At 44.3% G+C, this 17,357-nt stretch overlaps 1 protein-coding gene across 1 annotated transcript in view; it reads left to right on the plus strand.

The window, feature by feature from the left end:
- Positions 1 to 925: 925 nt before the first annotated feature.
- Positions 926 to 17,357, plus strand: part of COL17A1 (collagen type XVII alpha 1 chain) — a 48,103-nt gene continuing 31,671 nt past the window's right edge. The window contains exons 1-9 of the mRNA XM_033131250.1: positions 926 to 1,134; positions 5,958 to 6,020; positions 7,977 to 8,021; positions 9,047 to 9,142; positions 10,593 to 10,724; positions 13,225 to 13,272; positions 14,209 to 14,244; positions 15,394 to 15,441; positions 16,804 to 16,947. Coding sequence (XP_032987141.1) covers positions 5,969 to 6,020; positions 7,977 to 8,021; positions 9,047 to 9,142; positions 10,593 to 10,724; positions 13,225 to 13,272; positions 14,209 to 14,244; positions 15,394 to 15,441; positions 16,804 to 16,947 — 601 coding nt within the window. The 5' untranslated portion in view covers positions 926 to 1,134; positions 5,958 to 5,968. The remainder of the gene's footprint in view (positions 1,135 to 5,957; positions 6,021 to 7,976; positions 8,022 to 9,046; positions 9,143 to 10,592; positions 10,725 to 13,224; positions 13,273 to 14,208; positions 14,245 to 15,393; positions 15,442 to 16,803; positions 16,948 to 17,357) is intronic.

The following is a 17,357-nucleotide window of genomic DNA, read 5'->3' on the forward strand; positions in this document are numbered from 1 at the left end:
TGCTTTGCTTAGTGCATTCAAACTCACCAGTTCAAACTTCCCAAATTACCTACACCAAGAGCCTCAAGCTAGTCTTTAGGGGTCCTGGAAAGCCAGATGCTCTCCAGGTAGTCATGAGAATTGTCTAGATTAGTGCAAATTGACCCTCTATGGTAGTCTAATTGTCCTGTGAAATGCACGCGGAGTTACAGGGCCTCTGGGAGTCCGCACGTGTATGGAGACTGCGTGGTTGCTGATTCAAAGGGCAAGAAGGTCCTTAACCCTCCGCAGCAATATCTCTCTCCATTAAGTGCTACATGCCTAAAATCCCAACACTAACATGCCACTCTGTGGACTCTGCGTTAGTCTATCTGGTTTCCTCATTTAAAAAATGAATCCCAATGCCACAAATTGCTCCACATTTTCAATCATTAACTTCTTTTTCTGATTTAGTTCACCCACTATTTCCCTCCAGGTGGTCTTGACCTGGCTTGGGTCAGAATGGGGTAAACAGGGCGAAGGCATATATAGGAGAAACAGGTCTTGACTATAAATTCTGCCAATGTCACAGTTTTTCTAGGGCTCAGGCCCCTTGACCACACCATGGCACCTTGACCCTCACATCCCTAGCTAACCCACAAATCGTGCACATTGGAATGTTGACTATTCCCGTGGCAGTAAGGAAAGGGAATATCAAGTTGTGTCAGTTTTCTGGCTATAGAAGATAAGGAGAGGTAATAAAAGGGAATTTCCTTTACATTGAACCTTTGTTCCTCTTTCCCCATGGGCCCATAAATGGTTAATGCACCTAAAGAGGTAGGAGAAACTTTCTGCCTTCTATAAAGTTTGATTCCTGGAGGCAGATTTTTTTTTTTTTAATTCAGCAAGTGTCAGATAATTGGAAGGGTGGAGTAACGCTGTAAACCAAGACACACCTTTGTCAGGACTTGTCTGGAAGCAAAGAACTGAGAGATACAAGGGGGAGACAAGGAGAAGTGAACATTTTTGAAAAATCACTCAGCTTTAACACACCTTGGCTGGGTCTGGATAAAAAAAAAAAGTGGGAACTGCAAACTTCTAGAAGAAAACATCAGAGGAAGAGAGAGGGGGGATTTATTCAAAGTTGTTTCCCATTCCTTCAAAATCTCAAACTCGGTAAGTAACAGAATGAATTTGACCTTTCTCCCCTCTTCTCCTGAGACTTTGATTTGAGGTTTGGCATTTAGAACTTAAATGTTGGAGAAAATAAGATGAAGTTGTTGAGTTTCAAGTGTTCTGGTTGAAGTGATTAATTGATTATAGATGATTACTTTGGTTTATGCATTCTGCTTAGGGTAGGTCTTTTAAAGAAGCAACAAGAAAGATTGATCAGTGGGAAAGAGAAGAAAAAGGCCAGTTAAGATTAAACTGGGCTCTACTGGCCAGATTTTTTTTTTTTTTTTTGCATTATTTTCAGTGTTATAAAATATCTTGTGTTCAGTTGTTTTATTTAGAATATGATGAGTTTATAATTTCTTCTCTCTCGATCTCAATTTCTCCTCTCCCTCTCTCTCTTTGCCCCCTTCTCTGTATTTTTCTCTCTCCTCTTGACAGCAGAGAACAGCTCAGAGGTGAAGTTGAAGTTAAAGTGTAGGTGAGCTTTTTAGAAGCAGCTCCTGAGCTGCCCAGGCCTCTGTGCTGGCAGGTTCTGATTAAGCTCCAGGGGCCGGGCGAACATTGTTGTTTATTACACTCTAAAATTACTACTTCCCTAATCTAAAGTAAAGCGAAATATCTGAAATGATATAATTAATCCAGGAATTTCCTGGAGTCGAATTTAGAACAAGAAAAAAAGAAAGAAAATTTTGTCTGTGTGCATACTTTAACTGGCCAAGTTGGGCCCCCCAAAATCATTTTGTGGTGAAAACTACCAGCTTAGGTGTCTCACAGGACCACATTAACTGCTAACTGACAAATTACTACTTCACTTTTTGAAATGTAGGCAAAGCCTCTGGCATATCACTTATTTTGAGAAGCAGTTAATCAGTAGCCTTAATAGTTGGATTTGTTATGTCCATAAAATGTAGTGAGATTTTAAAGAATTTCGTTTGACAAGCAGAGTTGTTCCTTCTCACCCCTGTATGCTCTCTCTTAGAGCTAAGGCACAGATCTAACTCAGAACTAAACGGAAGCAGGCATCTCAGCCCCCTCAGAGAATCAGAGGGGGTCTGCTTTACTCTCAGCCCTTTCAAAACACCCATACAAAAATGAGCGGAGTTTACATGGGGAAAATTAAAGCGAAGAGTCCTGATTCAAGCTTAGGCAGAAATTTGTTATTTTGATGAAACCAGTCCAACCTAAGAACTAACCATATTCTTAGATGCTGCCTGACCAAACGAAATCTGTGTGTCCATGATTTTGCTCATTTGTTATTAACAGCGGTAGGATTTAACCAAACATGGCACTAAACAAGTGGCATAATCACAAAGCTGGTGCCCAAGCTCCCCCACCCCCAAGCTATGAAAATGTAGTATGCCAAATGTAGCTAGTAGGCAAACCCATTGCTGGGGTAGAGACAAAACTTCTGAGACAACCCCAGGGCATTGATTGGTTTTCCTGCCTGTCAAACTGCTTGACGCTTCTGTGTTTACCGATTAATAGCTAATGGATGGGTTTTCTCACAGTTTTGGTCATTTTGTTGTATTGTTTTAGAATTTAAAGTGTACAGAGGTTGGAGTAAGAGTAGCTGTAAAAATACTTGTGATTCCTTAGCAGAGTATAAGAGCATTTATTCCTAAAATAGAAAATAGAAAAACACTTAGCGTCTCTGTTTGGGCATCAAAGGATCGGGCATCAAAGACCAAGTGTTTCGTGAGTCCTTAGAATAAGATAAGGTCAACACCATGGTTTACTGTCGCTAACAGTGGGTTGTCCTTGCTTTTGTGTGTGTTATACCACATCATCATTAAAATAGTTTTAGGTGGATGCAACGTCATTTAAATGAAGTGGAAAGAAAAAAAACACTCATAAAAGTAGAAAAATGATTTCAAATTGTGTTTTCCTGCATCAGAAATTGACACGGGATCATTTTAAACATCTTCAACAGAGTATTAACTATAAAATAACCATGAGCAGCCTATAGGTAGAAATTAGCATACTTTTGAAATTGAGAACTTGACTTGCTCATCCTCAGTGCTAGTGAAGTGACCCAAACATCCAAGAAGTTAAAAATCATGCTACTTGACCATATTTCCGTTAAGTAGTGTCTTTGGAGGAGACCGTACTGGTGAACATCGCGGGGAAGAATAGGATCGGGCTTGTGCTGGGCATGTAATTTCTTTTCCCTTATGTTAGTTATACTTTTTAAACTATTGGCACTTAAATATTTAAAAAGGAAGTCTTGTGGGAATACTGTAGGTCCCACGGGATGATCTCCGTCTCGGTCTGTGCCTCAACCCCTCACTTTCCATTTGATAACTCACTCACAGAAAGTTTCTTCTTACATTTGGTTTAAGGGAATCCATCTCCCAACACATGCCTGCCACTTCAGGCTATCAGTCTGGAAGAGATCTTTGGCAGAGTCAACAGAGTTCAGTCCTGTATGTTTCAGGCCCAAGAAATCATTCTGTATAGCCAGGGGACACAACGATCTGAAGGCTTCAGGCTGAGAGAGAAGGAAGGGGCCACCTACCTGCACTCACCTAGAGCATGTTCTATCCCAGGCTACCTGCCGGTGAGGAGCCCCCAGCTCCAAAGGCAATTAATCAGAGGCCCTGAAGATGGGCATCTGATTTCTTAGCAAGTTGTCTCTCCATGCTCTCTGGAAGTTGGGGAACCCTTGGCTTTTTCCTGCAGATGTCAAGGCTCCGTCATTAAGAAAAAGATGGAGGGGGCCGAGAAATGTCTGTTGTTTTTCTGGTACAAAAAGAACAAGAAAACACATGCCAGTCTTGCTGCTTGGACACTGAGACTCTTACCAAAGGGAGCTATCATCAGCCTGCCTTGACGGCTACAGTGGAATAAACCCGGCCAATCCCAAATTTATAGTTGCCGGCAGCAACTTTCATTAAAGGATCAAAATAAGCAATAATTTGTGGGAAGTAAAAGTTTCCATGGATTGTTATAAACAGTTCCTTTCAGGATGTTTCATATCAATTCAGGTGCCATCCTAGGTGGCTCTCTACTGGCAGCCAGGTGCATTCGAATGTTTAACCTCTAAAATGACCAATTTAAAAAAGAAAAAAAAAGGTGGAGAGGGCCTTCAGAGGTACCGAACGCAATTAATGCTTAAACAAAGAATTTCAAAGCGGATGTCCAGTTGCACGTATGTTTGCATGACATAAGTCATACAGGTTATTTCTGGAACACACAGTTACAGGCCAGGTTTGGTCTTCCAATGAGGCTGCACTCCATTGTTAAGCTGTTTATGGAGCCCCTCCTCTTGGCTCTGGGACACAGATCTACGAAAAGACCTTCTGTGGCTTCTCAGATGCAGCTAGGAGTTTTTCCTTGATGCCTCATTCCTGGCCTAGAGTTGCATTTAAGAAACTCCGACTAACACGAAGTTGGCACTTAAGACCAGGCCCTGAAGCTAACTGTGCCGTTCTTGGTTAATTCCATGGGGTAATGGTCCAGCTAGTCTCACGTGGTCTTGGTTTTCAGTGGGAAAGTTACTCAGGGCCACTTATGATTTTCATGGGCCCTGGGCACTTTTGCCTTCGGAACCCCTTCCTCCATTTAAAAACAAAAAAACAACCAAAAAAGAAACTTTTAAAAATTACATTTAGTTTATAACTGCATTGGAAGAATATAATCCAGATTGGATTGCGTCCGTCCATTTTTCCTACTGATTTTAAAAAGGAATTAAGACACTTTGTGGGCCCCTAAAAGTATGATGGGATTAGGTACTAAAGTCATCAGGCAGGCAAAAAAGCTTCAAAGGAGAGATCTTCAAGCAACGGGGGCATCCTGGGCAGAAGTAGCTTCTCCCAGAATTCTAGAATCCAATTTGAACTTCATCCAAAAAATAAACTGGGAGGAAGGGAAGGTTTGGGGGTTGGGGGAAGAGAACCACAGGGAAAGCCAGATTTCAAGTCCTTCCAGAACCTGAGACTGGGACCTATAGCCCAAAGAGCCCAGTTGGGATGGGGGTCCTTGCTGTGTTCTTCTGTGTGTTTAGACCTAAACCCCCACCCCAGCACGCCCCTTGATGTGTGAGCCCTGCCGCCTTCCATCCACGCTCCAGCACACAGTGGACAAGGTCTCAGTGATTTGCCTTTCCAGAAGCAGAGTGAAGGGAGAACATAGCTAACATGTACAAATATGTATTATCCTACATATTTCAATAGATTTTACATATTTTCTTCATACATTTTTTTCTATTAATATCTGCAAGGAAGCATACTAGGGCTGATTTGTTATGAAGAGCAAGTTTCATACTGGGAAAAGTGTAAAGTTCTGTACAAGTATGACCATTGTAATGATTTTTATCCTGATTTCAGTCCATCAAACATCACTCTCACACCCAAACTCTAAATAATGAAGCACAAATGTCTTATATTCATAGAGCTCCATATAGAACACTAAACATTATGGGATACATCAAAATGAGTTAGCTGAAAGCACTAAGTGCTTTGACAGATATCCTTCAGCTGTTTGTGACTTTGGCAAACAATGGAGGTTTTCTAGTCAAAGGTCAGGGCATCACATCCGTGTAAGCCCTTTAATGCCCAGCAGGTGACGGCCTGCTTAGTTAGATCCTGAAAAATGAGATCCCAGTACAAGGAATAGAATACAAAGCGGAACTATTAAATTACTCTCTGTTATAACTGATAAAAGAAGTGACAATGACGCATGTAAAAAAGTATGCACATGAAAGAATTATGCTTTGAATTCTAGGAATCAGACTTTAGGTTCTCAGCTTGAGTGGTAGGGACATATACTTAGGAAAAGTGATGGTAAGAGGCATGGCCCTTCATGGTTTCTGGCTTTTTCCACAGGTGGCTATGGTATGGATGTAACCAAGAGAAACAAACGAGATGGCACAGAAGTCACTGAAAGATGTAAGAGCATGATGTATATGTCATTATCAGAGTAATAAAAAATTAGAAAGAGTAAATAATTCATTCCTAATTTCACCAAAAGTACTGTATAATTTTTTCTTTTTATTTAGTTTTTTTTTCTTTTGTTTGCCTTTTTTAAAACTGTGTATCATTTTGAAGGTATTCCTAAACAGGCTTTATTCCTTCCTATGAAATGCCTTTTGTGGATTTTTATTTTAAGATTCTTGGAATCAAAATGTGTCCTGCTTTTTTCTTTTCAAAGATGAAAACTGCCATTTTGATGAATAGTTTTTATAACCATCATTTTTAATGCTTGCACAATATTCTGTTGAATGAATTTGCCATAGTGTATTTAACCATTTCCTTATTTAGGGATACAAGGCAACAGAAATCCCAAAGAATAATATCCACGTTATTGAAGAGACAAAGTTGGAATAAGACTAGTGTCACGGTTGTAATCTACACTGGAAATTGAAAACAGACACATTTCTTTTGTGAAGCTGCCCAATGATAACTTTGAAGACATTTAAACTGTCCCCTTAGCAGCTCTAACTCTTTCATTTATCCTGTGACTATCATATATCTCCAATTAAAAAAAGAAAAATTCTGGCTCGACAGACTTGGAACTTTAGGTTAAAAAATAATTTATTTTTATATGTCAAAGAATCCCAAAGGTCTATACATTGAAAGGTTTAGTGAAAGCTCAGGACCATTATTCAAATCAAGCTGCCATTTTAGTCTGAAAAACCATTTCCTTTTATGTGTGGAATGCTGTTTCTGTTACATTCATAACCTCATGTTTCTGCTAGGACAGCCAAACTCATTAGGAAAATGCAGTGTGAAGAAGGAAGGGGTCAGGGGGTGGGTAGTCAGACTGGTGTAGGGTGGAGCATTTGTGAGCAACACAGTTGAGAGTGGCTCGAAATGATCCTGCGCCATTTTCTTCCATCCTTTTCTCCTTTCACCCCCCACCCGTAACCACATGCATGTGCACATGCACATCACACATACACATGCCCCTGAGCGTGCACAGGCTTGTGTGCACACACACAGATGAAAAGCATTTAAAGACCAGCGACCTCAGCTAGGTAGGTGCTCCTTTATGTCCAACACAGAGGGAGGTGGTGGTGATGGTCACGATCAGAGTACAAAACCGGCCCCACTGTGGTTCTGGGGAATCTCCCCACTTCCTCATGCTTCTGCAGGGGGGAGGGTGACTCAGGAGGGCAAGAGGTCTTTCTTCTAACTGGTATTTTTAAAAGCACCAGAAACTTTTTTGACCTCCATAGACTCACCATCACTTGGAATCTAGAGAAACTCAATTTCGGGAGGCAATGGGACTGGTTCTTCAAGTTTGTCTTTGATGTTCCTCTATCCCTGATTTCCCCACACACCAAATGTGACTTACCTACTCCTCTTCCTTCCTACACCTCCTCACACTCACGGATGACCCTGAAGATTTTAGAATGAATTAGGCTGTTCTTGAGATACCCCCAAATTCATTTTTAAAAGTACAAAGTAATTATCCACTCCACAGCAAAATTAAGCCAGGATGATACCCTGCCCCAGCTGGACTGGGTGACCATTTGGAAGGGGCAGTGCAAAAATAGTGTCACTTGAGGGCCTGGTCCTCCTTCAATGGCAAATCCAGGCCTGACTGGATCTAATTTTTAAATGAGTAACATTGACACCAGGACAACTCATTTTTCGAATCAGGTAGCTACTTACTTTTGGTTCCAAAGGGATATAAACTTATTTTCTAGGTACATTAAGCCCCATTGTTACTGCACATATTTTCATGGATAGTGGAGCAAATCACGTATCTTAAAGCATAAGTATACAAAAATCTCTGTTGAGATTTAATGTGCTGAGCCTATGAGAGATATTAGGCCTTGCCAAAATATAGGGATTTTAGTGCATTATGTAAGAGCTCGTCTTTTCTTTGTCTTTTTCTAGTTATCACCGAAACTGTAACTACAAGACTTACATCCTTACCGCCAAGTAAGTGACTATCTCAAGCGCTTTCTTCTCAGAACGTCATGTCTGAAGGACTCTACGTGTAACCTTTCCCAGGGGCACTCACGCTCCAGCTAAGCAAATCCAAAATATCTGAAATCATTTTCTTCTTATAGTTGTATTGACATTAATTTATATACCATTAAAATCTATCAGTGTGAAATGTACAATTCAAATGGTTGGTAGTATATTTGCAGAATTGTGCAGCTGTTGCAATAATCTAATTGTAGAACATTTTCACCACATCAAAAAAAAAACCTCATGGCCATTGGCAGTCACTCCCCATTCTCTTTCCCCTTTCCCCTGCCCCTGAAAATCACAAATCTACTTTCTGTCTCTAGAGATTTGCCTGATCTGGACACTAAAATATCAAAAATCTTACCGAACCTGGACATGGGGTGGGAGCAGGAAACTGCCAGTCAGGCTTTTGTTTGAGTCCACTCTTCTCTGGAGGTCCTTATATTTAGTGGATTCTGTAATGGAGATCTGAGCCCTCAAGTTACCTCTGCACCTCCCAGAAAGCCTGGCATACCGAGGGGCAGGAAGGTGGAAATCCCACCCATCAGCACTCAAGGTTGGAGCATGATGGGCTACCAGGCAGGACACCAGTAACACAGAGCTGTCACTCATCCCTCCAACACTCCTAGGGGCAGCCATGCACTGACCAGGCATTTGAAAACAGCAAGCCGTTCAACATAGCCCTTGGCCTCAAGGAGCTTTTCATCACTGTCTAACTTTTCTAATACTTGAATTTTCCTAATAAGTAACTTGCTATGTTCCACCCAGAAGACATTCCTTTGAAATCAAATGGAATATTTGCTCTTGACATTTATATTAGAAACAAACAAAACTAGAGCATGGTAACTTGCACTGTGAGGTATAGATGGCAAAAGGAACCCAAACCAAGAGTGTCATGGTTGAGAAGCCAGGAAAGGTTTCCAAAGGGGCAAGGAATAAGGGACCCTCTGGACTGACTCCACCCATAAATTGTCACCTGCTTGTTTCTGCAGAAGGAGGGACCAGCAATGGCTATGCTAAAACAGGTGGAGGGAGCCGGCTGGAGAAACAGAGCCTGACACATGGTAGCAGTGGCTACATAAACTCAAGTAAGTGCCTGCTAATGGCGGGGGAGGGGGAATAGGGCAAGAACAAAAAGAGGAGGGGAGAGAGTCCTGCAAGGAGAGGGACAAAACTGTCTGTCATCCATTCCAAATGCCCCAAAGAGCTATATAAACAATACGCAACCCAGCAAAGGTGAGACTTTCAAATTATCTGCATTTGATGCCTGCTTAAAATGGGATCAATTTTTATTAAGTCCCCAATATAAATAACAATAATTAATTAAGGAGGCTTTGTTGGGGGGTGGCTGCTTTCCACTGAATCACTGTCTGTAAGCCATCTCTATTTGAAAAGGGCGTGCACATCTGGGGGTTTACAATTTGAATTAACAACAAAAGAAACTTAATGATTGGGTCACTGTGCTAAGGGAATCTGATTTGTGAGAGTTTCCATTGGGCAAGCATCCAACACAGGTCCATTTTTTCCCCATGAAACCCTCTTTCGTGGTAGCATTCAAACTGAAACAAAACAAGACAAGGGGGGAAAAAACACACGTATAACCTGTGAAGCCATTTAAAACATCTTGGAGTGACTAAAAAGAAGATCCAAGACAGGCAACGGCCAGGTTAACCAAGGGAAGAGCCTGCCCTTATCTGTTGAGGAATCTTCCACGTCGGATTTTGTTCTAGAGTCTCCAGCAGCGATGTGTGATTTAAATAAGGCCAGGTCCTTTAGAAAAGTCCTGCTGAAGTCCCTCCATTTCCATGCACTGTAGCCATGTGCGTCAAGGACCTCCCTGCCTTCAGTGGTCAGCTTGGGAAGGAAGGTGTCATGCAGGAGACCCTGCTCACTGCACCATTTGTCATGCAGGCTGGCCTGTGGGGTCTCTGGTCCCACTCCCCTCATAAGAATGCAGGATGTGGCTAGGCCAAAAAGGAACACCCACGGAGCCATAAGTAGGAGAGTCATATCACTATAGTCTCACTGACGGGTTGGAGACACAGGAGGCAGGAGCCACAGAATCCGCAATCCACACTCCGCCACACTCCGCCGTGCTAACTGCAATCCGTGCTTGCTAGCTCAGCCACCATCTTCTTGCTAGCTTTCATTTGCTTCTAGTGTAGCCACAGCAGTTATATTAGTGGCCAATGGCTCACTGGTTACAGCTGACGGTCACCTAGCCACAGCTGATGGCCATCCGATCACAGTTGATGGCCATTTACTACCCGAGTGAGCACCTTTCCACGTGAGGCCGAGAACCTGGAAACTGCACTCCTGGCTCTGTCCCCACAGAAGGGCAGGAGCAAATCCAAAATATCTGAAATCTGCGGTGGACCTTTCAGTGCTGATGCCATTTGGCCCCTCCATATGCCCTCTTTTACTATTAGCAGACTTAGTTAATATAACTTAGTTGGACTTAGTTAATGGACTTAGTTAATATACTTGGATGTCAATCTGCTGAACTGCTATGAACCGATGATGCTTCCCCACTTGCAGGTGGAAGCGCACGAGGCAATGCCTCCACCTCCAGTTATCGGAGGGCTCATTCACCTGCCTCCACTCTGCCCAACTCCCCAGGCTCAACCTTTGAAAGGAAAACTCACATCACCCGCCATGGAACATATGAAGGTATCAGTCCCACAGACTTTGAAAGAGAACCGCTCTCTTCCCCAAGTAACTTCACTCGTCCTTTAAAGATTGACATATTGGCACCTGTATTCACCTGTGTCTGCCCCCTCACCCTTCTCTCCACTCTTCCTTCATTTCTTTTATGGACTCATGTTACTTGGCAATTTTGTTGATCAACTGGTATTTTTTTCAAATATCTGCCGTGTGTTTAGCACCATGCAGAATGCCCTGATGGATGCTGAAATTAATCAGACATGGATCTTGTCTTTAAGGAGCCTATAGTCTAATAGACGAGTTAAGATAACAGATAAAAACGATAATGCAAAGTAGAACGGGATCATCATTTCCAGCTGAGTCTCCAGGGCAGACTCCAGGGGCAGGTAGAATCTGAGCTGGGCCTTCGGGACGTGTGAGATTTTGCTACCCGGAAGTGGAGAGATGGGGTGCTCCAGGCTGCGGGAGCAGCAGCACAGCAAAGACAGGCCAGAGTGTCAGGGCTTAAGTAGCAAGCAGCAGAGGTGCTCATGTAAAGAAGGCCTGCGCGACTTAGATCCAGTACTAGGCTAAGATGTTTGGACTTTATTCTGCATACAGTGAGAAGCCACAGAGATTTTTGAGCAAAAGAGTAGATCATACTTGGGACCCAGGACTAGCACTCCGGAAACTACATGTAGGGAGAATAGGGAGGGAAGTGAATGAACATGGTGACAAGTGAGGCCATGCTCAATATTCCAGGGAAGGGAAAACGTGGCTGGGACTAGGGGGTAGCAGTGGGAGGAGCTGCAGGTGAGAGGGACTGCAGAGATAGAATTGACAGGTTTGACAACTGATTAAATGTGGGGAGAAAGACAGTGTCAAAAATTCAGAAATAGCAGAAGTATAAAACCAAGGAATCACTGAAGTAGTAATTAGTAAAAGTATTGTGCACACACCAAAAAGACAGTTTGCAGACTCAGAGCACTCGAACTAAACACGAATGAGCCCCCGGGCATATTGTTTCAAAGCAGCTTGTGTAGTGAGGAGGCAGTGACTATTTATTCCTCACAATAATTGGTTATAGTCTTGGAATTGTCTTCAGTGATAGGGAATCCGTCAGTAGATGCCTCATCTTACCTTGGGAAACAGTTTAAGTTTTGCTTGTTATTTTCAGAGGCATAAGCAAGAAGTGACCCAGGTTAAATTAGTCTTGCAAAACACGCTAAATTAAGCTTTGCTTGAATGATTAAACCGGTTTTGTCCGCTCAGGGAATTTTCAAGGCTGGTCTCATTTATTTTTTAACAGGAGAAAAAGGAGTCAGCGATTCTGCTGAGATTTCAGACACAGGTGGTTGGGTTCGTGGTTGTGCCAACAATTGCAGCAGGGAGCCCAGGTGGAGGCCCCCATGGGAATGACTTCAGTTATTAGGTCCTGAAATAGAGCTGCTGGCACCGCTTTCGGATGGGGTACCAAGGAGGCAGTGGGACTCCCAGGACTTGAGCTCAGGGAAGAAGTCAGGGCAAGACACACTTTTGGAATCATTCACCAAGAAATGTTAGTAGAAGGAGGAAAACTGAAGGAGTTTGATGAAGAAAACAGTATAAAAATCAGAAGGCAGGAAAGAGATAAAGTTGGGGAAAAGGAGAAAAAGAGCTAGAGGACACGGAGAGGAAGAGCAGGGGGGACCGGGAACAGGCGGCATCATTGAAGTCAGCCGGAGAAAGTGCTCAGGGTCAAGAAGGAGGAGGCAGGGGGGAGACATTTGGATTCTGCTGCTAAGTTTCCTAGGGTTGCTGGTGATCTGCAGAAGCAGTTTTAGTGGAAAACAGACCAGCCAGGCAGCAAATGGGCCTAATGGTGAAAGGAGAGGGTACTGATGATGGAGAAGCATTACTCAGGGACAGGTAGCCCAATAAATAATTTAAGATCCAGAGCTGTCAGGGGGCCTAAGGAAGCCCCAAATTCAGGTGAGAAGGATGCTGTCCCTACAGTGCCTTCTGATGTTAGGCCTTCATGTTACCAGGGTGCATACTGAGGACGACCCTCACAAGGTCAGAGACACCCTGGTGCTGATAGCACGTTTCCTTGGCCAGGAACAGGTCACCTGCACCAGCACTGGTAGAGGGCAAATGTAGTCAAGGAAGGGAAAACAAAAAAGAAAATGCAAACCTCCTGTCTTCCTTTGTTCAAACGCTGCCCCACTGAAGTAGATCAGGGTCAGAACAAAGTGCCACAACCACATCCACCAGGCACCCAACAGGGTTAAATTAGGAGCCTGCTGAAGAGCGCCTGCCAACCTGCTGAACACGCCAGCTGTGAGGTTCAGAAAGGAGGGGCCATTGGGGCTTAAGTGACCTTTGGCACAGGCAGAGCTCAGAGATATTGCGGGTTCAGTTCCAGACCACTGCAATAAAGGGAGTCAATCTTTTTGCTGGTGGAGGGTCTTGCCTTCAATTTGTAAAAAAACTCAATACCTGAGAGGCGCATGGTATGCCTGTACTAAGTGTTTTATTCTCTCTCCAGGGAGCTCCAGTGGCAACTCTTCTCCAGAATACCCTCGGAAGGAATTTGGTATGTCCTGTCCTTATTTTCTGAAAAAAAATGGTCAGATGAGGCACTGGGGAAATGCCTGGGGTCGGGGGGGAGGGAATATCATGAGTTAAATGGATTCTTCTAAAGGAGTTTAACCTCTGCTGACCTTTATTCTCTTGCTTTTTATCCTGAAACATCTTAAGGGGACTGTCAACCACATTAACGTGCTATCATAGCCTTGGCTCATGATGCTAGTGAAATGGCAAGTTATTCCCACAAGGCTCAGGCTTGGACAGACAAGCCCTAAGACCAAGCAACAATTGTAGGATTCTGCTTTCCACAGGATGCACAGAGCCCTCCCAGCAGAGAGACCAGGGTTAGAATGCGCAAATGCTAAGCATCCCAGCACCCCAACCACAGCAGGCTTCAGAGGGGCACGTTTTATGCCAACTGAAACCCTAGGCTGTATCCTCACTTGGCTTAAGTCTTTGGTCCATGTTCTTGGATTCTCACTGTGCATATGAATTGATGATATGATCCTTGATTGTACAGTGCTTATGATTGATTTGCTTACAGCAGGAAAACGAAAGCCATCATTAACAAAAACTGAAGGGACGATCTGGCAGTCTTTTGATACATATGATCAGTGTGTAGTCAGCCAGTCCAAATGGATCATGCTCCCAAATGGGTTACCTTAGCTGACTTAACACTCTGAGTGTGAGCTAAGAACATGCATTTAGCTAACTTACATAACACCCTAAATGCACTGGGGCCTTGCGAAACTTTCTCTGCCTTTTGGCTCTATGGTCATCATTTATTAAAGCATCCTATATCCATAAGGACTCCTGTCTGGAAAAAAACACTGTGAAAACAACCTCTTCCCCCCACCCAAATAGATCTACGTCTATGTCAAAAATATTTATCCTGCCACTTCTTATATATATATGCCTAAGATGACTTTTCTTTCTTTCTCAGCATCTTCTTCAACCAGAGGACGGAGCCAAACACGGGGTGAGCTCTATCGCTGGGGTATTTTCTGAGCATCTAACACATGTTCAGCTTTGAGACAGGAAATGGGAGGAGTACAGAAGAATGAATAAGGCATGGTTCTGCCTTCAAGGAGCTTTCAGCATCCTGGGACTCTGCTGCTGGCTCTGCCAGGATGGGAAGGGTAGATTTTGACAGTGGTCTAACAAGCGTGCGGAGGCAGGAATGAAAACACGTGGTAACGGCCTGGGGGGGTCATTGGCCCTGCTGTGGGTTACCTGAAGATGCTGGCATTACATCTTGTTTCACATCTAGTCTCCTGGTTGACTTGAACAAGATGTGCTAGAATTGCCTTTATGTATCAAAAACTGAGCGATAGCCCTTTTTCAGATCATCCCAGGGGACTAGTACTCCGTGAGTTTTGCACTCTGCACAGCTGCCCACCGATAAGGCTATGGAAGGAAACATGGTCCTGGGGAAGCTGCTGTTTCTTTTTCTTTTCTTTTCTTTTTTTTTTTTAGCAGGGAAACCCAAGACTGCAGGGAGGGAGGAGCTGCTCTTGATGAGTCTGGTGAGGGTGGCAAGGAGCAGGAGTCTGTGCCATGCATGTGGCAAGGCTGTGGCAGGCTCTGGGAGTTCTCGATGACCAGCCTAGACTTCCTACGGGCCTTATTTTACACCAGTAACTTGAAAGTTAGGAAATACCAACCACCCACGACATCAGGCTAATAGTTGAAAGATACCAGTTCTCCACCTGAAATGAACTAATAATGTGAAACTACCCACTTTCTGCCCTTTTCATTTCTGAAGAGGCCAAAATGGCTACAGGTTTTAGAATTCACTTGCTAATGCCTAAGAGACCCTGGGGGCTAGAAAGAAGCTTGATTCTGGGAAATGTGTGATTGGAAAGGGGTTGGTCATTAATGACTGTGATGGAGCCACCCTGCTCAGCCTGGGATTTCTGGCAGAAAGGTGTGCAGTGGGCAGGTTGAGGTGTGGCAGAGGACATCTCTTTTTAAGCAGCACTCGGCCTGAGTACGCCTAGGTTTCCTGTTTCTGTGACATGGACATCTCAGAGCAGCACAATGATTTCACCACTGATCACAGCTCAAGGTCAGGCACTGTGGCCCAAGCTCCTTCATTCACAGACTTCTCCCTCTCTTCCCTGCACAGAGAGCGAAATCCGAGTTCGACTGCAGAGTGCGTCCCCATCTACCCGATGTAAGTGGTCACCGTCTTGCTGAAAAGAAAGGATCCAGGACCCCAGGGCCGTGTGTGTGTGTGCAGTCACTCAGTCATTAAATGTCTCTAAGGGCCTTCTGTGGAAGGGACCCTAGGCTAGGTGCTGAGGGTAAAGAGCTGAGTAAGGCACAGTCCCTGATGCTTCATGCTTCACAGACTAATGGGGAGACAGTCAACAACCAACCATGACAGCTCAGGTAGCAGAGGGAACGCGGGTCCTGAGAAGCCTTCTGGGTTAGTGTCACTTGAAGGGGAGACCAAAGGGTGGATCAGTTTGGCTCCATGGGATGAGCTGGCACACACATTTGAGGAACACATGATGAGACATTGAAGAAATGCTCAGTGTGGCTGAAGGAAAAGGAACAGGAGGGGACTTAATGAGATAGTTAGGATTAGAGTAGGTCAGAAATAGAGTGTGAGTTTCAACTTGATCTCAAATGTCAGCGATTCACCAGTCTCTGCCCACTGACGATGTTAGACTCCTGTTGTTCTTGTTAGAGGTTATTTGACATTTTGAAATGAGCCCAACTATTATTAGGGTGGGATCTGAATGCAAAGTGTAGGAGGAGAAAGAGCTGGGTGGGCGGCTCAGGAATCAGAGACCAGGACTTGTCCAAAGAGCTCAGTACCTGGGGCCGTGGGATCTGACTCCAGGCCTGCTACTGTCTCACCTGAGCCCTACCAAGCGAAGGGGTGCCGAGATCTCAGGAGAGGGGGTGTTTGGGCAGTCCTCCAGCACAGCCTGTCTGCAAATCTGGTTGTCTCCTCTTCTGCACTGCCCTTGCTCCACTAGATCACCTCGCGGCAAGTAATATCAGTCAGACGGATTTGAAATTCACTCCCATGAAAGCAGCATAATGGTTAGGAGTTGTGGGCCACAAATTCCTTGTGACATGCCCAGATTTATAAGGTCAGGGGCCTGACACCTGAGGTGTCCCGTGCAGGGGTTGAAATCACTGTTGATCCACTTGTTTCAAGGGGGCTGGTTCTCTAAGTGCTCTGGGAATAAATTTCCCTCGAGCTAGGATGAGAGTGTCTTCCAGCCACAAAATCATCCCTGTGGTGTCTGATGAGGTATCATTAGGAAATACCTACCGACGACTTTGACCTCCTTGTAGAGGCACTATACTTACCAGGACATTAATACTACAAAGGGCCAGGTTGGTAAGTGCTATAAATCGGCAAAATGCAAAAATGTATAAGACTGACCAAAACGATCCCAGTGTGGGAAGAAGATGGCATCCTCCCTAGTCTTCAGAGTGCCATAAATGTAATTCCCACTGCAGTTAGACTCAGGAAAGAATCCTGAGCCTAATGGAAAGTGTGGGGATTCTTTCACAGGGACGGAGTTGGATGATGTTAAACGTTTGCTCAAGGGCAGCCGATCAGCCAGCGTGAGCCCCACTCGGAATTCCTCCAACACACTGCCCATCCCTAAGAAAGGCACTGTGGAGACCAAAAAGGTGACGGCGAGCTCCCACTCAGGTAAGGCCTACAGCCCCAGGCTGCCACAGAGGGACGGGAACGAGGTGGCACATTTGTCCTGGCCCAGGAATTCAGCCATACCCTGGCAGGCCCGGCAGGCTGGGGCAAAGCACTGAGCATTTGGCCTTTGTGCTGCCTGGAAATGTGGGCTGTGCCTTTCTTACTCCTGCCTAGTCAACCATCTCATTTACACATTGTAGTTGAACTCTAGATCCGAGAGAGTCTCCCCCAGGAGATTCTGGCCATCTGAGAATGTGTTGGCCAGGTTCCCCAAATGAATATTGGGGAAAGGCATGGTGTTTTCATTCATTCATTCATTCATTCCTTCCGTGAATGTTTATTATATGCCTCCTCTATGCCAAGCACCAGACACTAAGGAAAAGCAATGAACAAGGCAGATATAGCCACTG

Source organism: Rhinolophus ferrumequinum, chromosome 16 (assembly GCF_004115265.2).
Source record: "Rhinolophus ferrumequinum isolate MPI-CBG mRhiFer1 chromosome 16, mRhiFer1_v1.p, whole genome shotgun sequence".
NCBI lineage: Eukaryota > Metazoa > Chordata > Mammalia > Chiroptera > Rhinolophidae > Rhinolophus > Rhinolophus ferrumequinum.